Source organism: Eptesicus fuscus, chromosome 14, assembly GCF_027574615.1.
Source record: "Eptesicus fuscus isolate TK198812 chromosome 14, DD_ASM_mEF_20220401, whole genome shotgun sequence".
NCBI lineage: Eukaryota > Metazoa > Chordata > Mammalia > Chiroptera > Vespertilionidae > Eptesicus > Eptesicus fuscus.
This window is the reverse complement of record NC_072486.1, coordinates 42,804,539-42,827,598: the sequence shown is the minus strand read 5'-3', so window position 1 is coordinate 42,827,598 and position 23,060 is coordinate 42,804,539. Positions and strand designations below refer to the sequence as shown.

The 23,060-nt window shown below is 43.4% G+C and overlaps 1 protein-coding gene across 1 annotated transcript in view; it reads left to right on the top strand.

Annotated features, from left to right (window-relative positions):
• Positions 1 to 23,060, top strand: part of LAMB4 (laminin subunit beta 4) — an 89,073-nt gene that overhangs the window by 30,578 nt on the left and 35,435 nt on the right. Inside the window, exons 14-18 of the mRNA XM_054726280.1 lie at positions 14,966 to 15,151; positions 16,577 to 16,692; positions 17,228 to 17,348; positions 21,206 to 21,383; positions 22,721 to 22,864. Of these exons, the coding sequence (XP_054582255.1) occupies positions 14,966 to 15,151; positions 16,577 to 16,692; positions 17,228 to 17,348; positions 21,206 to 21,383; positions 22,721 to 22,864 (745 nt within the window). The remainder of the gene's footprint in view (positions 1 to 14,965; positions 15,152 to 16,576; positions 16,693 to 17,227; positions 17,349 to 21,205; positions 21,384 to 22,720; positions 22,865 to 23,060) is intronic.

The following is a 23,060-nucleotide window of genomic DNA, read 5'->3' as shown; positions in this document are numbered from 1 at the left end:
AGGACATTACTACCTGCCATGACCTGCTTTTAGTTAGAAAGTTTTAAGTTCAGAACATCCTATGTGTTATTTGAGTTTGTAAGGCCGCCATGCAGGCCTCCCCTGAACTTGTCAGGTTTAGTATGTGGCCCCTTTTTCATCCACAGATATTTTCCCTAAAAACACTTTGCTTCAAGACTTGTTAGAAGCACAGGCTCACACATGTAAAACGAATAGAGAAAACACAAATTAGACTCCCATGCCATTCTCCAGCATGTGACTCCAGCCATATACGGGAATATGACAAAGGGAAATGTAATGTGAGGTGAAAGGTAAGGTCTTCAAGGAGAGAAATCATGAGAAAGTTCATTCTGAAGATAGGATTTGGGCAGGAAACTGGGAACTCATTCCAGCTTCCAGGGACGAAGTCATTTCCTGATGTCTCTTCCTTATCTGCACACTGATAGAAATTCAAAGACATAAAAATTCATAAGGGATAAGAAATGCTACTAAGAGTCTTGGAATTTTCTCTTTTAGTGGCTGGAATTGGGGCAGCTACAGGAGGCTTTTACTGTCCCTACATAGACTTACACCTGAGGGGGGTGAAATGGAAATGAAATAATTCAATGTCTGCATTCTTCCTGATGGTTTTTAACATTACATCTTTATAATGGTGATGAAAAAAAGACTTTTGGAAAGGAATGTTGGTATTTATTTTTAGGCTATACCAAATTATATATATAGTTGTCTTGGCCCTGGCTCCTGACACAGAGCACCTACATCCTTTGGAATTCCTGAGTGGTAAAAGCACTTAGGAACATTTTTTGTTCTAATATTTGGTCTTTGACCTGACTCCTGATGCAGAGCACCTAAATCCTTTGGAATTTCCTGAGTGATAGGAGGAGATAGGAGTGTCCTTTGTTCTAGTGAGGCAACTCTTGATGGACTCCTGGATAACTGCGGGATGGGGACTGGTCACCAGAAAGACCAAGCCATTTCATTAGAAGCGTAAAATTTCCAGCCCCAACCCCATCCTCCAGGAAGGGGAGAGGGCTGGATATTGAGTTAATACCTGTGTAATGATGCCTCCATAAAAATCCCAGAAGTACTGGATTCAGAGAGCTTCCATGCTGGTGAGCACATTCTTGTGCCAGGAGCATAAGAGCATCAGGGGAAGGCAACTCCCCATCACACCTCTGCTGCTGCCACTGCCGGCAGCACAAGCTTCAGCTCCAAGGGGACAGACGCTCCTGTGTCTGGGACCCTTCCAGTCCTCAACCTATATATCCCTTCATCTGACTGTTTATCTGTATATTTTATCATATTCTTTCTTTTATAACTAGAGGCCCGGTGCATGAAAATTCATGCACTTGGAGGGGCATCCCTCAGCCCGGCCTGCCCCCTCTCACAGTCTGGGAGCCCTCAGGGGTGGGAGGCAACCCGGCGATCAGGGGAAGGCAACGCCCCATCACACCTCTGCTGCTGCCACTGCCGGCAGCACAAGCTTCGGCTGACCCTGGTTACCTGAGCCTCGAGCAGCCCTGGGCGGCTGGGCAGTCGCCATCTGAGGCTTGCCTATGCCTCAGGCAGGCCCTGAGTGGCTGGAAGACTGAGGGGACTAGGGGACTCTGGAGGCAGGTGCATGGAGCAGCCGGGCCCACCTGGGAGTGGGCCTGGCCTTGCCATGTGCCTGCCACCCCAGCAGGGCTGAGGGTACTGGGCACCTCCATCTTGTGGCTGTGGGTGCCACCATCTTTGAGGGTGTGGCAGTCAATTAGCATATTCCCTCCTTATTGGCTGTGGGCACTGCCATCTTTGAGGGCGGGGCAGTCAATTAGCATGTTCCCTCCTTATTAGATAGGATAAAGCAGTAATTGTAAGTATTTCCCTGAGTTATGTGAGCTATGCTAGTAATTTGACCAAGGAGGGGGTCACAGGAACCCCATTTGTAGGCAGTAGGTCTGAAGTACAGGTAACAGCCTCTACTGCTGATTGGCATCTGAAGGAGGGATGCAATCACATGGGACTGATCTCATGCTAATGTTATCAGTGGAAATGGAGTTCTTGGGGTGCCTCAGGGAAAAGAATTTCCTGAGACCCCCCAAGGGAAGATGGGATCTCATAGAAAGCTTTATTGATGATGTAAGATTAAGGGGGTTCCCTCCAAGATCCCATCTCTGTCTGTCCCGCCATGGAAAAAGTCCAATCTTGTCTTTAGTGGGGCTGGAATTAAGGCCATTGTCCAGAGTATCTGTTCCATATTACAGTACAGTACAGTACAGCACCTGGCTGGCTTACCTTGTGTTCCCAGCTGCAGTCCATTGTGTGTGGGGTCCACACAGCCATGGGCCATGTGGCTGCTTAAGACTCTAGGACAAGTGAGCATACGGAGCAAATACAGGTCATGGAGTAAGTGAGAGCATGAAGAGGGATGGGGATTTTAACTTTCCAAGATGTTGAGCATTTGCACTGGCTTCACCCCACTAGTCAATGATCTTTTTCCCAGGCCATTCTGACAGGCAAGCACCTTCCCTATGTCACCCCCACTTCACTGCACATGCACCCAAATCTTTTGTTCGATCCCTTCCCCCAGTGATCTGCAGGGAAGGGACTGCAGGAAGGGACTGGAAGGGACTGGGGAGCGTGAAGCTATAGCTTCCTGGTGAAGCTGCCCAGGTGATCATGCTTATAACGTCTGGCCTCCCCTTTGCTCTCTTCCTACCATTAATATTAATAAACTAGCTAATCATGATGATAACACTAACTCCAGGTAGATAGTGTTAGAACTGAATTAAATTGTAGGACAGCCAGCTGGTGTCAGATACTTGGGTATGGGAATAACCCCACACATCTGGTGTTGTGAGTGTGGTAATAGTGTGAGAGTAGAGAGAAAAAAACAAGAGCATTTGTCCTATCTATATATATAAAAGGCTAAGCGACCATCCGACCGGCTGATAGGTATGATGCTCACTGACCTCTAGGGGGCAGATGCTCAACACAGGAGCTGCCGAGCTGTGGTGACTTGGCAGCAGCAGTTCTCAGGTGATGCACCCCAAAACTAGAGAGGAGGGAGCCCAGTTCCTCGCACGGCTGCGTGATTCCACCTTCGGCTGTGGGTTATGTTGTTGCTGGGGCACTGTTGTCCTGAATCTGGTTTACTGCCAAGCTGCAGTGACCGCAGATGCCCTTTGAGCCTTGGCGCTGCCTCAGGTGCGGCCAGCTTGCACGGGAGGTTGGCTCCAGGGCATGTCCGGCCCGTCTCACCCAGCCCACCCCGCTGGCCACCTTCTAATTAATTTCCTTTCAATGTGCACAAATCCATGCACCAGGCCACTAATACAACTATAAATACAATATTTCCATTTTTTAGTTAAGAAGACACAAAACAAACATGATTATCTGAAATAAGATGGACTGTTACTTAACATTTATTCAGTATGCACCATATGGTGGGTGCTGACAAGCAATTAAATAGGATAATATCACATATACTAATATAGCTCCAAACTGTGAATATAGTGATTCAGATGAATCCTTACTCTTCTCTCCACGGCTTACAGAAAAATATTGAGGATACAGAATGGATTTAAAAGGTGAGGAAAATTGCTTAAAGGATTGGAAAGTAATACATATGACAGAGGAAAGGAAATTAAATGTTGTTTAAAGGTTAATAACATGAGTAATTTTCCTCACCACTAAGAAAATTATTTTTAATTGTAGTATAAAGGATTTAAGTTAGCTACCATTTAATTATTTGTGCATTCATTTAACAAAGTTTATTGTGTGCTGTTATATAAATAAAACTTCTACTGATTTAATGCTCTGTGCTTTACACTTTATATACATTATCTTATTCAACTTTCCAAATATCCTACATATCATCCTCTGTAATTTCCAGATGAGGGGAAACATTAAAGTGGTTAAGTAACTTGCCCAAAGTCACACAGTTGGTGGACAGTGGAGCCTGGATTGAAAGCCAAGTGTATCTGCTTTCAAAATTTGCTCTGAATCCATCAACGTATTGCCCATCCACATACATTATGCTGAGCTTTAGGCTAAGGGTGGCATTGAAAGGGATTAGTTAGAGACCCTGCCCTCCTGGAGTTGTTAACTATAGCAACTATATTTACATAGATAGCTCAGGATTGGGGCAATGCCATATGAAAGGGAGAATCAATAAGTGCATTAGGATTTTGGAGCCTGCGTGACCTTATGAAAACGCTTAACACACAGGTAAAATAATTTGGCCTGAGACTTGCAAACAATAAGGGTTTCAATTCGTAGACTAGATAAGAAGACAGTCCAGCCAAGTAATGGCTCAGAGGAAAAACAATGCAGTTGTATTCAATACAGGTAGAACAGAAAGTTTATATAGGGAAGAAGTATTGAAAAGGAACTTTAGATTCTCTTATTAAAGAGGCTAAATTTATTCTCTGGATAATGAGAACTCATTGAAGCTTTCTGAGCAAGGGAGTGATGTGATGAAGACTATCCTCAGTGTTCTTATAACCCAAGTCTAACCCAAGAGAAGTCTGGGATGGAGGGAGAGCAGTCTGCACCAGTCCAGACGGGAATGAAGGTCTAAGTTGAGAGGTAACAGAGCGAAGACAAAGGATGGAGATGGAGATATGAAAGGGCGTGAATTCCAGATCACATCTATGAGTAATGGTTGTAATACTCAAATTGGAGGACTAAGAATGACAATTAACTCTCTTCAAAAGGTTATATACAGGCATACCTCAGAGTGTTGCAGGTTTGGTTCCAGACAATGGCAATAAAGCAAGTCATAATATTTTTGCTGGTAGAGGGTCTTGCCTTCCACTGTCAAAAAAAAAAAAAAAAGCAACATCTGAAAAGCACAAAGTGAGGCACAATAGCACAATAAACAAGGTATGCCTATATATAGGGTGTCTCCAAAAATGTATACACACACTTTTAATCATTATAAAGGCAGTGTTTATTAAAATACATTTCATTTTCAAAATTGAGCTATCAACTGCTAAAGTATGTACACATTTCGGGGACACCCCAAAAAATATTTGTCTTGGGCTGCTATAACAAAAAAACATAGACTAGTGGCTTATAAGCAACAGACATTTCTTTCTCACAGCTCTGGAGGCTGGAAGCCCAGATCAGGGCACCAGCAGAGTCAGTGTCTTCTGAGAGCCCTCCTCCTGATTCGCAGACACCTGTCTTTTGCTGACTCCTCACGTGGCAGAAGGGGCTGTTTTGATAAGAACACTAATCCCATTCATGAGGGCTCCACCTCCCTGACCTAATCACATCCCAAAGGCCCACTTCCAAATACATCACATGGAGGGTTAGGTTTCAGCATATGAATTTTCAGGGGAAGATACAAACATGCAGTCTATGTCCACATCCTTGCTACTCAAACTGTGGTCTGTAGGGCGTCGATATTGTCATCACCTGGGAGTTCATTAGACTCGGAGAATCTCAAGCCCCACCCCAGACCCACTGAGTGAGGTCTGCAGCTTAACAAGATCCCAGGCGGTTCATGTTCATGTGCAGCTTGGGAAGCACTGGTTTGTTTTCTTATAGAAACTTCCCGTGGTCACTGCAGTTAATATTGATTGCATTTAACATAGTGTAGAATTTAGTATAGTATGTATATAATTAATCCCATAATGTGTTTTCTGTATAGAATTAGTTCAGCACTGTATAATTTTGTGTAATGAGATGAACACAATTGGTAAAGAAAAGAAAAGATAGACGAAGACCAATTAACATAATCTCAGTGTGGCTTGTCCAGAGGGTGCTCCTCACAGAGAGGTGGAGGAGCCAGTCAGAGCACAGCGAGACTCTGAACAGTAAACACTAGAATAAGAGGGTCTTAAAGTGGCCACAGCTGACCTCAGGCCTGCATGCCCATGATGAGCCACCTGTGAAATTAAAAATCTGGTTTGTGCCGGCCAGTGTGGTTCAGTGGTTGAGCATCGACCCATGAACCAGGAGGTCAGGGTCCGATTCCTGGTCAGAGCACACGCCCGGTTGCAGGCTCAGGCCCTGGGAGGAGGCATACAGGAGGCAGTTGATTCATGCTTCTCTCTCATCATTGATAATTCTCTCTCTCCCTCTCTCTCTCTCTCTCTTCCTCTCTCTGAAACCAATGAAAATATATATTTTTAAAAATCTTGTTTATGAAACCAACAGTGAAACATCAAGCAAATACCAATGTCCAGGGCACAGTGAAAATTTGGAAAGGAGCACTTGGAGATTCTAACTGGGTTGGCAGCTGAATGACTAAGGAGAAGATATAAAAGAGGAGCCCACAAAACCAGGATTTTAAGGAAACTGGAGTTGCATGAATGCAATTCCTCCACTTCAGTCTGGCTGGTGCAATTTGGCTATCCTGGTATAACCCTCCGTGGGAACTTACAAGGCCAAATCCTACAAACTGTGAGAACTAAGAGGAATTGGTCTGGAGTGTGTCAAAAGTTACAATAGCTAATTAATCTTTGAATCTTTGTGCCATGTCTGTTGTTGATTTTCTACAGCTTTCTTCTTGAGATTTCATGTTAAAACGTAGCATTTTTGTACTTTTTCTTAAACACCATGAAAGCAGTAGATAAGGATAAATATTTTCCTAGCTTAGAATTTCACTAGTATAGGAGCCCTTAAAAAGAAAGCACAATAATCTTAGGACCCAGAATTCTCTGTTTTCACAGAAAAACAAAAAATTATAAACTGCCTCCCTCCATGACTGCTTCCTGAGGCTATTAAATGAGAATCATAATTACCTTTTAAATTATGGTATAATTTGAAATTCTTCAACTATGGTATAATTGGGTCCTTTGTTGCTTACTTAAGCTGTCATTTCTTTTCTTTTTAAGATATTAGCAACAGCTTTGCCTACATGTGATGTGTATTTGCAGCAACAAGAAAACTATTTCATAATTGACAAAGGAAATATAATATTGAAGAGAAGTCAGGAACAGAGCATACATGCTGACCAGCAGAGCGAGGTAAGCCGTTTCTTCATGGCCATTTCTGTCGTGCCTTCAACCACTAACCCAGATGCACCCAGAGCTGTGCCTGGTACGTGTACCCAGTCAGTGTGAGCTCTGTTATCCTCAAGAATAGAGTGGAGGAAAGAAAGAAGCAAGCCCCAAGTAGTTAGAGCCCCTTTGGTGCAAAACTTTGATAGCTTTATTTATTTTCACAACAAAAATTCCTCAAAGCTGGATTCTGAAGGGTTAGAGACTCAGGTACTGTGAATCCACAATTTCTTGTCATTTTAGTAAGAAAAAGGTACAGTTCTGAGAAATGGCTCTCCTCCTAACTTGAGAAATGAAACATGCCGATGTCCCTGGGGATGGTGCATGGCTTTGCCCTCGATTCCAAGGCGGCTGTAGTCCATCCATGCTGGTGGTGTGAGGGCCAGGACGATGCCACCTCCCTGGGGCCCTGCTCCAGTGGCTTCAGAAGGCCGGAGGGGGCCTGAGGACCTCACAGCCAGCCAACCATTATTCACTCAATGCTGGGACTGCTTCAGGCCCACGTCGTTTGATTAGTTGTTACACCAGGATCTCTACCGAGAGTTCCCTTGTGCATGTGTGTGAGTGGGCACGTTGCGAAAGCAAACGAAAACAGACGTTGGCTGTCTTGTTTACAAACCTAGGACCTGAAACGGTTCATTTCATAGAAGAGACCTTCTTATGTGAATGAAGTGGTTGATTGAATGGCAACAGAAATATTTAGCCATGGAACCTGTCGCTAAGGTTGTCGTTGGGAAATGAGCCATGTGCACAAACAACTAACGTGTGCCAGGTGGGCCAAGTACACGAAAGAGGTGCGCGTACGTGACGTGGACTTCAGTTTAGGGACAACTGGCTCCTGCTGCCGGGGTCCCCGAAGGCTGGGTAGCGCTGTTCCTCCCTGGGCGTCCCCACATGCCAGTCGTGGTGGCCTGGCTCTCTCCTGCTTCTGTGGCCCTGCCGCTTGCCCAGGGAGCCTTCTCTGGCTTCTCATCCTGAAGTCCTCCTGAATGAGAAGGGCGGGAAGCCGTCACTGCCCCCTCCCTGGGCTCCCTGGGGCACAGGCCTGTCAGCCTCAAGTCGTACTGTGTGCACGTAGAACCCTGGGAGTTCATTTCGAATGCATGTTCTAGGGCCTTCCCCTTGAGATGCTGAGTCCGAGGCTGGTCAGGAAATCTGCATGTTTGCCGAGCCTCCCAAGGTGATTCCATACGGTGTCCATGACAGCACTTGGAGAAGCACTGCTCTCAGCCTTCATAAGCTACTCTCCTAACACGTGCCTGGTATGCAGGCCTTCTACCCATCCCTTAAGACCCCATTCAGATTTATCTTTCTCTGACATTCCCTACCCTGACATCTGGGCATAATTCATTGCTTCCACCTCTGAGGTCCTGTAGATCAGTAGTTTTCAAAACTGTAGGTCATTCCTATTAGGAAGTAGGTCTGAAATCAATGGACAAGGTCAGCTTAGCACAGCAGTATAAAAAACAAGGGCATATTTTTTTGTGTGAAAATTTTATTTCCGTTTTATGTGAATGTGTGCGTACGTGTGCGTGCTGATTTATTGCCTTAGGTTGGGTTCCCTGGAAGCGGGGATAACAACAGAGATTCGGGTGAATGTGCTTTATTGAGGGAGCACTCATCGGCAGAAACCTGCAAGGGAGCGAGGTCAGCAGGCTGGGCAGGGGAAAGTGGGGCTCCAAAGCTGCCTCAGTGGCTCACCTCAGGACTACTAGTACGTATGTCTTGTGTCCTTTGTACAGCACCAGCCTTGCCAATTATGGGGGTTCCTTCCATGCCTGTTGGTCTACAGGCATGAGGAGCCCAAGTAACCATGCAACAGCCATAGCTGTAAGGTTAGTGGCATTTTTTGTCCCTGGCCAAGAATCAAGATATCTAGACCCACACAGCCTAATGTTGCAAAGACCAGAAGGCCAAATTCTTATGGTCACTACGAGAGACAATGAGCTTGGCTACTTCTCCTTGGTTCCCAAACCCATGTTCTCTCCCTTCTGGGGACACATAAAGGCCATTGGTTCAAGGAGTAAAGAATACTGCCCCATCTCACAAGGCGCCATTTCCAAGCTAGTGATGCATCTTTAAAGGTCCCCATCCCACTTCCACCTCAAGTCAGCATCTTCTAGATGGCATGGTTTGTGTAGCAGCAGTTGCTCCCAAAGTCAGATGACTCCTGCTACACTTCTTTTGCTGTAAATTGGGTCCCTTGAGCTGAGGAAATGTTATGTTTTCCCACATTGATGATGCAGATACTCCGTGAGCCCTCAGAGAGTGGTGCTGTCCAAGGCCATGGAGTGTCGGATTCTTACTGTGGGAGACCACATAACATCACCTTGGACCAAGGGGCCCACTTCACTATCCTCCAATATAGGGGATCAGTGTACAGTAAACCCTCGATTTTGAAGACTTCAATTTAATAGACTTCTGATTTAATAGTCAAAACTTCCCATCCATATGTCACATGTGAAAATTAACACCCTGCCCATTTTAAAATGCTTTTAACCAAGATTTGCTTTCAGTTAAATTAACAGGTTATTTTTTGTTATTAATCCATTGTTATTTTTAACAAATTTTAGCAAATAGGCCATATGTTGAAAGAAACACTGTAGTGATTTCACCGACATAAATAAATATTACATATCTACAACTATAGTCTACATATTTACACCCGAGTCACCACTCGTAAACAATGTTCCCGAATGATTAGCATGTGATCACACTGCATTGCACATGGTAACTAGTTCTCTTGCCACATGGTGTGACTTTCTGCAGAAGTTTGAACACATGCTGGTCTATGTTCCAACCTGTGCTAAGCCCCACCCCACCGTGTGCATTTGTTTATTCCCAGTGACTGGTGAATGCATGCATTTACTAGACCTATTCAGTATACATTTAAAATTACAGTAATGCATATAGAAAAATTTTCTGCAAACTTAAACTTTTCATACATTTTTAATTACACAAAACATGTCTACATCAGTAAAAACAGGTAAACTAATTTGTCAATTTTTTAACATACACATTCAGAGAACCCACTTTATTATATAACTAGAGGCCCAGTGCATGAAATTCAGGCACAGGCAGGGTCCCTAGGCCTGGCTGGCGATCAGGGCTGATCAGGTTCCTCACCTCCTCCTTCCCTCACTCCCTCAGCACCCCACCGCCGGTCGCTTTCCATGTTCCGCACCACCCCCTGGTGGTCAATGCATGTCATAGTGAGCAATCGAACTCACAGTTTCACGGTTGAACTCCCGAGAGGACACTTTGCATATTAGCCTTTTATATATATAGATGGACTTTTGGCTTTAACGGACACCCCTTTGCCCAAATTAGTCCATTATATCAAGGTTTTACTATACTATTTTTGTGGAATATCTGGATGATTCAAATCCTTCTGGGCTATACTGCTATGGAGAGCAGAAGAATTAACAGCCTTGGGATAAAACTGAAGATACACTACTACCCATTTCATGTAAATACAGAATGTTTCTGTTTCTCCTTCTAGGGGATGAGAAAGAACACATTTTGCATATCAGTAACTGCATATCATAGACTAGGGTGGTGTTTATCTACTCTGATAAAAATACTCCATCTAGCACAACAGATACAAACAGAGCTACAACTTGGTTATGTTTGTGTTGTTTGTAATGGGAACATAATGGGAACCACCAATCATATTGAGACTGGCACTTTGAGGATGCCTCTGATTTGCATTATTGTTTTTTATTTGCTACCTTGGCTTGTTAGGGTGTGGGTGCAGGTTGGCCATGTCACAAGCTTATACGTGGCATTTGCTACTATAGCAGCTTTTACCCTGCAGGTCAGAGGATGGATGTCCACTGCTAAGCAGGCCCATTCCAATGACATATTCAGGAATGGGAGGAAACGATCAGTGTGTGGTTCGGTAAACCCAGAGAACCCACTGTGAAAAGGACCTGGGCCAGGACTCTATTTATCACCTGACCCTTATATTCTAATAGGGGCACCCTGGTGCACTTCAGGGAGCTGATTATCAGCATCAACTCTGGTTCTGTATCCACCAGCCCTTGGAAAAATCTAGACATTTCCCCTTCCCCAATCAACTCATGTAAATAACCATCGATCTCTTTGGGAAATAAGTGAAAGAATCACACTTACCGTGGTGTTGAAGAGTCTTTCCTCATGGGGACCTAGACTCTCATTCAGCCACTGGGTCTGGGTCTGAGATGTAGCTTAGATCTGAAAGCTTGGCAAAAGGTCATGTATTTCCATTAGGTCAGGTGACCTCAGCCTTCTACTAATTCATACCTGATCACTTTTGATTACGTATATTAAGCAATACTTTTGTCGACTGCTCATCTATCTTCTCCTAGGAACACCATGCTCTATTAATCATCCTCACAGAAGATTCCTGTGGATCAGGCCCCTTTGTCTCCTATTCCAACTTTGCTGCCCATATAATTATACTCATGTTGCTTTTGAAAGTTAGGTGTTACCCACCCTTTGATAGTCTAGGTCCTCTTCTCCACCTTGATATGAAGGAGCTCCGTTTTGTACTGGTTTATCCTACCAGCCTTTGAAGGATACCCAGTACTCAGCTTCTCAGTGATGCCGGTGCTACCCCCTCACCAGTTCATTCCTTACTGTCTTGAAAAATGGAAAGTCCAGGTTTCCCCAAAACATAGTCAGTTGGGAGGGTTTCTAGTCTTGTACCTTAGATTCATACTAACATGACTGCTTTTTTTTTTTTTTTGAGAGAGAGAGAGAGAGAGAAACTTTGATTCATTGTTCCACTTTATGCATTTATTGGTTGATTCTTGTATGTGCCCTGACCAGGGGTGAAACCTGCAACCATGGCATATGGGAACGACACTCTAACCAACGGAGCTACCCAGCCAGGACACATTCCTACTTTTATTAGCTTTATAGTATTCTCTCCACAGGCTGCTACAACAGTTCTGACTCCTCTACTTCATTGGTCTTGGCCACAGTTTTTGCCAAGCTTCTAAGAGCTACTCCAGCAACATATTAGATCTGTCTCCCCGAGTTCTAGGGCCCTTGCCAGGGCATCAGATTCTAGCGCACTGGTGACCCCCAAATCAACTAACTCTCCTTACCCAGTTTCCTATTCTGCCCCCATGGTCTAGAACCCTCAAGATCTATACCCAGCCATTCTTTCCCAGTTGCTTCTAGTAGATGTTAACCAGGTCCCTCTCAGAGATCCAGCACTTTCCCAGTCAGTTCATGCTGAAAAACTTGATTCTAGTTGTCAGGAAAGTGGTCAGAAGGAGATGTACAGGCAGATCCTGAGGATGGTATACATTTTTTAAGATACCTGCAATCATTGAAGGTTTTGGCATTGTCTTCAAATGTGTTAGAAATGGACTGGGGATGTCTCAATTTTCCAATAAGAGTAAATGGATTGCTTCTACAGTCCAAGAGTGCTCAGGAGAGCCTTAGGGTTCAAGGTTCTCTTGGATATCACCCATATCTCAAGATCCATTGCTTGCCTGTGAAGGGCCTGCCTTTTGGCATAGGTGACTTACCTAAACTGAGAATTCTGCCATCTCTGAAGTTCTACAGCTCTTACAGTTAAACTTTGTGCCTGGTCTTCATTTCTCCCCTCCTCTAGGAGAATTTATTTAAATGCCACCAAGGGGCCCTCTGATTCTCACACTTGGCTCTAAATGGGTGGCTGATTTCCCTGAGCTTGTCATCTTCTCTCATGAAAGCATCAGTGGCCTCCAACAACAGCCACCCATTTCCACAGTCCTTATAATTACTGCTAGAGGCCCAGTGCATGAAATTCATGCACCAGGGAGGAGTGCCCTCAGCCCTGCACCCTCTTGCAATCTGGGACCTCTAGGGGGATGGCCAATATCCAGTGTTCTAATGAATTTTAGCACATCCCTCTCACAATCGGACATCCCTCTCACAATCCAGAACTGCTGGCTCCTAACCATTCACCTACCTGCCTGCCTGATCACCCCTAACTGCTCACCTGCCTGCCTGATCACCCCTAACTGCTTGCCTGCCTGCCTGATTGCCCCTAACCACTCGCCTGCCTGCCTGATCGCCCCTAACTGCCTCTGCCTTGGCCCCCGCCGGGGTGGCTTTGCCCAGAAGGATGTCCGAAAGGTCGTTCGGCTGTCCGGTCTAATTAGCATATTATACTTTTATCATTATAGATTCCCCCGTATCTCTCAATGCCAGAAATATTACTCATGCCAGTGCCTCCCCTTCCCCTTTGTGCTGCCCCAGCTCTCCAGAGATGACAGTGTTAGCAGTTGCTCTGCTACTGCACACCAGGGATCATCAGTTGTGCTACTCACAGGGTTCTCACTGCCAGATGAGCAGTACATGAGCCACCTCCAGAACTGCATCTGAGTCAGTCCACTTTTAGGGAAACTGGTACCAACCGTCTCAGGTCAGAACAGAAGCCTTGGAAACAAAGCCTAAGACTGGATTCTGGTACAAATGATTTATTAAGGAAGTGTTTTTAAGAAAAACTCTTTTTTTTTTAAATTGATTTAAGAGAGAGACATATCCATTGCTCTACTTCATTTATGTATTCATCGGTAGATTCTTGTGCCCTGACCGGGGATCGACCCCACAACCTTGTCTATTGGGACGACACTCTAACCAACTGAGTTACCTGGCCAGGGCTCCAGGAAAGCTCTTTGAGAGAGCAAATAAAACAAGATAGAGAAGGGGAAAGAGTAAGATGTGGTCTCAGGTGAAACAAGCCTTGATCCACAGGGCGTTCAGAAGTGAACACTACAGACAAAGCTGTCCCGCTCCTCGACACAACCAGGCCAGCCTTGGCTGCGAGCTGTCTTGGGGGGTATAGGAGGACAATTCTCCAGAGAAGGGGAGGCAACACACACACACAGCAAGTGGGTGATGGTGCACCAGCCAGGTAAAGGGGATCCCAGAGAGGCACCTACAGCATCTACTGCAATTGTGAGAGTGTTTCTACAATGTTGGAAAATGTTGCATGTGGACGAGTTTACATATACCCCTGTCTATTGAAACCTGGGCGTATAGTTTCTCATTCACATGTCTGCCTCCAATGCAAGATTCTGAACTGCTCTGTGGCAGGCACTCTGTCCTACTCATCTTAGCACTCCTAATGCAGAGGCTGACATGGAATTGTTACTAAGTAAACATGTATCCAACGAAGAGAAGTTTGAGGTAGATCACAGAGCAACTTGAACTCCAGGCTAAGTAATTTGGGCGTGATTCTGTTGGCAGTTAGAGTTTGAAATGCTTGCTGGCAGTGGTGTGTAATATGTATTGGACTTGGGAGAGAATGGAGAGAACTGCCAAGAGGGTTGCAGCAATACAGGCAAAAGCAACAAGGGGCAGAATTCCCGTGGAGGCTGTGAGTGTGGAGAGGCAGATGCAAAAGCCATTAAAGAAAAATTATCTACAGGATCCAGATGGCCCCAGGCTGACATCTCGTACAGAGCCTTTTGGGGATGTTAATCAATCAAGTGAGTGAGTTTTGTGCTTATCTGCCTCCAAGCAGATAGAAGACCATTTCTCATGTTTGCATAGAAGAAATATCTAAATAAATACATGAGAGTTTTCTCATTGTCATCAGACACTTAGGCAAAATCCATGAACTAGGCATGGGAATCTTTTCTTTCTTTCCATATTTTGGCCAGGATCCTACAGTTATAGCTGAGAAAGCCCAAGGTCATCAATGTGGAATTTGCTGAATTCATTAGCACAGGGAGTACTTAAAATTAAGGTGGTTTCCAGTGACACTGCTTTCAAATCAATCATCCTGTACGTAACATATGGTCCAAAGCTACAGACTGAGCACGCTATTCTCAGCTGTACTCTGGCCTGGATCCTGGGTGGAATAATTTATCCGTGACTCAGATGGATCATATACGGAAATATGTGGGTTTCTTTTCTTTTTTTCTCCAAACTCTTCCAGGCCTTGACTATCGGCAAAGCTTATGTACATTTCTCTCTGATTTTAGGGCTCAGTGACTTTTGGCCGGGTGCCTGCCGTTGACGTTGTTTTCCGAGAGCCAGTTCCCGGGATGCCTGTTACATGGACTGGGCCTGGGTTTGCCAGGGTTCTCCCTGGGACTGGCTTAAGATTTGCTGTCAACAACATTCCCTCTCCCATGGACTTCACCGTGGCCATTCGCTATGAAACTCAGGTATTCTTTAAGTCCAATGCCTTCGAATGGTGAAAAATTGAAATACATTCTTGCACTCAATGTTTCCATCCCAGTCTTGCTAGATATGTTTATCATCAAAGCATTTGCAAAAGAAGTAGAACATCTGGAGAGCATTATACACCAAAGGGTTTCCTAAAGATATTAAAGCAACATAGTGAGCCATATGAGCACTTGCTTTATTCCAGGGAGAGAAGCTAAAGTTGGAGTTATATATTTAAGGCACTCGATCTAAGGAAGTGGTGATGGAATGTTTGTATAAGAATAATAAATAACTAAAAGAACATAAACCCTGCCTCTCCTGGGACATTTTTTCTAAAAACTTAATAAACTAACATCGTGCAGAGACCCAGACTCCAGGACTGCAGCAGAAGCATTTATTTGCATTTGGACTTTCCCTGGAAGAAGAGAAACGCTGGAAGCAGGCTGCCCTCTTGTCTCCCATCGCCTTACTACCCTTCCCGGCCTTTTAAGAAGTATCTAGAACAGAATAGGGAACAAATTAGGAAAATACCTCATCTAAAGCAATAGCTTCTAACCTTTTCTTTGTATAAACTTTTCTTTGATAATCTGAAACCCCACAGACCATCTCCCCTGAAAAATATTTTCTATGGCGGGGGGGGGGGGGGGTGGGGGAGGGGATGGTTCCAAAGTCGCTCCAGGGACCACATTCTGGAAGCGCTCACTGTGTGCTTATGACCAGAGCTGCTGATCCATTTTGAAAATCTTGATATGACATAATTCTCTGTTTCCCACTTACACTCAAAAGCCAAGGGGCTTCAATGAACTTTGACCTGGTGAGTATGACAAGAAAGTTGTTAAATATACATATATATATTTAAATATATATATATTTCCATTGAGAAGGCACATCTCTAAAAGCTTTAAAATGCTTTTCCTAATTGTAAGGCTTTCAGAGGATAGCTAATTAGCATATAAACAAATATAAATACATCTGGTAATAAAATAACTAAATCATATAATTTATATAATATATTTATATACTAATATTTATGTAATAATGTGAAAAAATACATCTCCTTTCGTGAAGAATTCCAAAGTTTTATTTTTGTTCTATGATTTATGAACATGATGAGTTAACTGCTGCTTTGGAAGGCAGGGGTTAAAGGGAAGACGTGTCAGGAAAACCAGAGTTCTTTCAGGCTCGTGAACTATTTCGCTATGGCCAGAAACAATATGCCTCTACCTGGGTCACAATTCAGACACCAGAGAGTTGGGTCTGAGAGTGAACCTCTAAGACTTTTTTCAACTAGAAAATTCTATTTGCCAAATGGGCCCTGGGTTACAAATTCGATTCCATGCAGTATTCATCAGGTATATGTTTGTGCATGCAAAACAGGCTCCCACATCCTCACAGTGACATGCTTTTATGTCCTGCCTATCTAGTCCGCAGCTGACTGGGCTGTCCAGATTGTGGTTAACCCCCCTGGAGGCAGCGAGCACTGTGCACGCGAGATCCCACCGCAGAAGCCTCAGTCTTTCGCCTTACCAGCGACCTCGAGGTATGCTCCAGACCTGTCCTCAAACATTGAAGGTTTCCTAGTATTTTGTTCATCTATCAGTAACTCGTATTCAGGAACTAAGTGGGAGAAGAGATGTATTAACCCTTTCCCATTCCCTTAACAGCTTTGAGATGTGAGAAAGTGAAATGCTACAAGAATAAGAGTAAAAAATTCAGTTGAGTTATCTCAGCTGAGAGTCTGTGAGGTAAAAAGCTACTAATTTTGCCTCATCAGAGATTTGTGGCAAAATAAACCAGAGACCCTGTTGATATTAGCATGGCAGCTAGGATGAAGGGCACTTGTATTATCTTTTCCCCACAGCAGTCATGACAACCCACGGCCAATCGTTTCTAAGGCCTTGCTCTTTGGTACAACCTGTGCAAGAGCCATGGAGAGCCTGCGTTTACTGTCCACCTGGACCTCGCCTCCACCCCACATCGCAGCATAGGTGGAACGCTACCAAACACCGGGGTCACTTCCGTGATATAACTGCACTTTTCTCATGGAATTTTTGTTTTATTTCTCTTTAATACAGAGTCGTGCTGCTTCCCACACCCATCTGTTTAGAACCAGATGTACAATATTCCATAGACGTCTATTTTTCCCAGCCCTTGGAAGGAGGGTCCCACGCTCATTCACACATCCTTGTTGATTCTGTAAGTATCACAGAGCTTGGTGGGTGCTGCCTTCTAAACTGAGCTCCATTAAAACCCCACGTGTAGACTCTCTGGTGAAATGTTTCTTGAGAAGTGTGAATGTATTTGTTTCATTCCAAAAATCAGCTATTCTCTCTAAAAGTCACCTAATAACAATTGAAAATCTTACAGAACAGTATGTGCCAGTAATGGTTTGAAGTGTTTTACATGTTCTATCATTTATAGCCTTATAGAGTCTACAACCCTATAAGGTCGGTACTATGATTATTCTCATCTGTAGACGACAGGACTAGCTCAGGGTTGCTGAGCTAGTAGGGAAGAGTCTGGAGTCAGAGCCAGACTGTCTGATTGCAGAGCCCCTGCCCTGAGCCAGGACAGCATTACTGAGTTTCAGGGGGAATCCCACCACTTTAAAATTAGCATCTTGCAAACTCCCATTTATGCATAGTATGCTTTTATGTTGGAATCAGAGTGCTCATACAAGTATGGATGTGACATTTTTCACTCCGCATTATATCATAAGCATTTTTTACTATGTTTATGTAGTCTTATTTCTAGGAACAATGCATAGTATTTCTTTGACTGTTTCTAAATTTTACTTTTCAATTACAGTTTACATTCAATATTTTTTGTATTAGTTTCAGGTGTACAGCATAGAGGTTAGATAATCATACACTTTACAAAGTGCTCTCTGAACATACTTACTCTAATATTATGGACTCTATTCCCTATGGTGTGCTTTACATCTCTGCGACTACTCAGTAACTCCAATGTGTACTTCTTACTCCCTTCACCTTTTTCACCCAGACCGCCAACACCCCTCCCATCCGGCAGCTATCAGTCTGTTCTCTGTGTCTATGAGTCTGTTTCTATTTTGTTTTTGTTTGTTTTTTGTTTGTTTGTTTGTTTGTTTTGAGTGACTCCTTTCAGCATCTTTCCCCCACAGAGTTGGACCACAGACCGTCATTCTAAACCTCCACTCTATGCACTTCAGATCCAGGCTTGTCACTGGGCAGCGTTTGGCACGGAGTGAATTTATGTAATTTACTAATCTAGTCCCCTTCCTGTGGAATGGTTTCTTCTGTTTGTCAGTATGTATAGTTGGTACATATTTTTTAGTGTTTTAAAATATAGCCCTATTTATCTAAGGTTTTATGGCTCTTGAAATAACTTATCAAATTAATTTCTGGAGCTATACTTCAGCTAACTTTCAGGATTGCCAGTGAAAGTACCAGTTTCATCCATCTTCAGCAGAATTGTATAGAATTGTTGGGGAATTTTTAAAAGTAATTCTGTGTATAGAAATCCAATTGCTTTGTTTAACTTGCATTTTTAAATATTTGTAAGAATCTCTACAATATCTTGATTTAATTGGCAAACGGCAACCTACAAATTATATTAGAACACAGCCATGGCCTGTTTTTATGTATTATCTACGGCTGCTTTCAAGCTACAGAGGCAGAGCTGAGCACTTACTACAGAGACTTTAGGGCCTCAAAGCCAAAAATATTTACTACCTGGCCTTTTATAGGAAGAAGTTAGTCAATCCCTGATTTAATTAGATGTATCCATATTTTGTGAAATGTGTCTTCAAAGTTCAGTTTTTTGCCATTGAACATTTTAAATTTATATCCTCAAACTTTGTTATTTCATCATCTACTATAAAATTCAATGTGAATCAGGTATATCTTGGATTTTATTCAACAAGCTCATCTATTATAGCATCAAAAAAAATGCAATTGTTTTAAGATTATTTTACCAATGGTAGATTTCAGGATTTAGCAAAAAAGGCAAGGAAGGAAGGAAGGAAGGAAGGAAGGAAGGAAGGAAGGAAGGAAGGAAGGCCTAGTTAAATTTGAATGTGGTATTAAGTATGTCCCAAATATTGCCCTCAAATATTGCATGAGACATATTTATACTAAATAAAAATTAGTCATTGCCTCTCTGAAATTCAGTTTTAACTAGGTGATTTGTATTTTATATGGCAATTTTAGCCAAAGGTGGTCTAAAGCCTGGACCCGGGTGGGTGGCGGGGGCGCTACTTAAATCGTGGCGAGGTTCTACCATATTATGGTAGAAATTAAGTAGAAAGTAGAAACAAACTCTTGAATGTGAAATCCAAACTATTGTGATTCTCCTAGCTACACAATTCATATTCTCTGCCGAGGAGTTTTAAATAGAACTGTGCTCATGAACCAACATATGAGTTACAAATAGAGAAAATCATATCTAACAGGTTTAATTCAGGGGAAATAAAGCTAAGAGTTGGGAGCTCAGGCAGCATAAAGAAAGGAAAAGGAGGAACATAAGGAAGTCCTAAATCACAAAGGGATGTTATTATTAATAATAATAGTAGTCATAAAATTCACATTTATAAGAGCCAACTGACTCCTCATTTTAAATCCATATCCTAATATTTCTAAACTTTATAAACTCCCAAGAGTATCACTTGGTGATGTATTAAATGCATCCATTTAAATTATCCATTCGTCCCCTGGCTATTGAGTGTGTATGGACCAGGCTCTGTGCTGGTTTCTGGGTGTAAAATATGGTTCTCATCCTCTAAGAATTCTCAGCCTGATACAGAAGACAGTGACATAAACAAAATCATGGCAATGGTGTTTGCTAGATACACAATAGAAGTAGATCATTTGAAATTAACTTAAAAATATATCCATTTGATCAGTTTTCAAGCAATCATTCTCTTATATAAGTATGAAGCCCCTAAAACCTAAATAAAAATTAAGAGAGTAAGCTGATCTTGGCAAACTCTCAATCTCAGAAGAGGCCGTAGGTCCCTGTTTGAGGTCAGATTCCTCAGGGACTCGGGCGCACCTGATTTATTGAGGGCATGTGGGCAGGAGAAGAGGAGTGAGGGGCTAAGAGCGGGCAGGGAGGGACCGAAGAAGGATGTGGTCTCTGAAGTGTAGCTTCAGCCTGATCCCCAGGGAGCTCTGGACCATGAATCACACCACGGAATTGGTTCCACCCAGAGGCAAAGTGGTGGGCCTGTGTGTGCCCGAGTCATCGGCTACAGGCTCACCACCCCTCCCCCTGGCCCCCCGTGAGTGCAGTAACTCCTGGACAAGGTGGCAGACCCCAGTTTTCTGGAGAAGAGGACAGCTGTGAGCCTTTCGCAGTCAACGCCATGCAGCTGGCAGGCAGGAAGATCTGCGCAGGGCACAGTACCCCCCACAGTCCCTGGCCCAGGATGCCCAGTAGGAGAAAATGGTTGCGTGTTGTATGATTACAGACTGAGGCAGTGATTTCCACACCACGGTAACACTATGGAATGCCCATAATTTCTTATTACAAGTAGCCTAGTTAACAGTCTTTTAAACCTAAGACAAATTTATTAGCAAGTTAAAAATATAGTAATAAGGACCCTAAAAAGACACAGGCTCATTTATTTTCTTTTTTTTTTTTTTTTAAATATTTTTATTGAGGTATTATATGTGTACATATCTTACTATTACCCCCCACCCCACACCCACACATGCCCTCCCCCCCCAGAGTTTTGCGTCCATTGTTTATGCTTATATGAATGCATACAAGTCCTTCGTTTGATTTCATAACTCCCCCACCTTTCCCAAACTTTCCCCCTGTACTTTGAAAGTCTGTTTGATGCTTTACTGTCTCTGTATCTATCTTCATTTATTTTCTTTGCCATTGGTCAATAAATGAAAATATATAGTTGAAGGCTTCTTAAATAAGTTAAAAATCATAAAATATTTAGTCATAAGCAATTTAAAGAACAGAATTTAGTCCCTTTTTAGTTATTACTCTCATATACGGATCTGATTTTTTTTTATAACTGGAATCTATGAACATGTCTTCTTTTCTCGTTATTTTAAAAGCTTGGTCTTCTTCCCCAAATCGATGCACTGGGGGGTTTCTACAGCAAGCAGGACTTAGATGGACATCAGCTGCACTCCTGTGTTGAAATTGCCTCAGAACCAGGCGCTCAGGTGCTCCCTGGTGCATGTGAAAGGCTTATAGTCAGCGTGTCTGCCAGGCTACACGATGGGGCAGTGGGTGAGTATCCCTGAGTAGGCTCTCCTGAAGCACTGATACTTGTAAAAATGCTTTTTTGGAACATGAATCAACTTAATTTATTTAAGAATCTATTCCAAACAACCAGTCTTGCCTGATGATTAGATACACAGAGCAAGCTGTTGATGTGCTGGAATCAGAATGTGCAGTACAGGAACTGGATAGAGAGCGGAGCCTTGCAGTAGTAGCATTAAGATGCTAGATTTCTGGAATAATAGTCCTAAAAGTGTATTTATTTAGAATCCTGGGATTTCAGGTATCAAATGAACTCTAAACAACATCTTTCATCCCCAAACTGTCACTTAATAAATGAGATCATTAAGGTCTAAAAACGTTACTTGCCCATTGCACTAAGTTTAGAGCAGGTTTCTCACCCTCAGTAGTTTCCAAATTTTGTCCTGGATAATACCTCGTTGTGGGGATGGGGTGAGGTCTGTCCTGTACATTGTAAGATGTTTAGCAACATCCCTATCATCTACCTCCCTGATACCAGTAGCACCCTTGCCCTGGTTGTGACATCCATAAATGTCTGCAAACTGTGACATATGTTCCCTAGGGGCAAAATTCCCCCCCCCCGCCCCCCATTGAGAACTTCTGCTATAGAGTGACAGCTACAGTGAGACCCTGGTCTTCCTAAGTTCCAGGCATTTGTTTTTTAAAAACTATGTTTTTATTGATTTCAGAGAGAGGAAGGGAGAGGGAGAGAGGGATAGAAGCATCAATGATGAGTGAGAATCATTGATTGGCTGTCTCCTGCATGCCCCCTACTGGGGATCAAGCCCGTAACCCAGGCATGTGCCTTGACTGGGAGTTGAACCGTGACCTCCTGGTTCATAGGTTGGTGCTCAACCACTGACCCACACTGGCCGGGCCCAGGCAAATGCTTTTCCTTTCATACTGAAGGGCTACGTCTTCAGGCTGTCCATAATCTCATGAAAAGTATGGAATAAGAAAATTCAAAGGTATAGTCCAGCACCAACATAGATCATCGGGAATTGAAGTAATAATAACTAAATTGGAACAATTAATTATTAAAACAGTTTACTTTAAGCCTTTCATTAACTTAAGTAAATGTTTATTGTTGTTACATTTAAGTAATGTTTATTGAGCATTTATTAGATGCCAAACACTGTTCTAAGTACTTCATAAGCATTATTGCCTTTAATCCATATAATCCCACCTTATCCCCCTTTCACAGAGAAGGGATTAAGGCTAGAGAGGTACTACATGAAAGAGAGGTAAACCAAAGCCACTACGAGCATGAGGTGCTTCTCTGTCCCTTGGCTTCACCTCTAACATCCTTCTTTTGTTCCCTGCAGCCTGCCAGTGTCACCCCCAGGGCTCAGTCGGGCCCGGCTGCAGCCCACTCGGAGGCCAGTGCCCGTGTAAGCCTCACGTGGCCGGGCGCCGCTGTGACAGGTGCTCAGCAGGAAGCTACGGTCTGGGGCAGCACGGCTGTCACTGTAGGTAACAGAAAGCAGACGCTCTTGTTCACAACCTTGGAGTTTCGCAGGGAGGAAAATGGATGTGTGGAGTCTAAAAGGGGAGCAGAGCGGGAATTTGACTACATTACTCAGACTGTCTATGTAGATAAAATGTATGGAAATTTTTTTCTACCTTCCTTCATCTATCCGTTCACTGGGCACTGAGTGTGCAGAG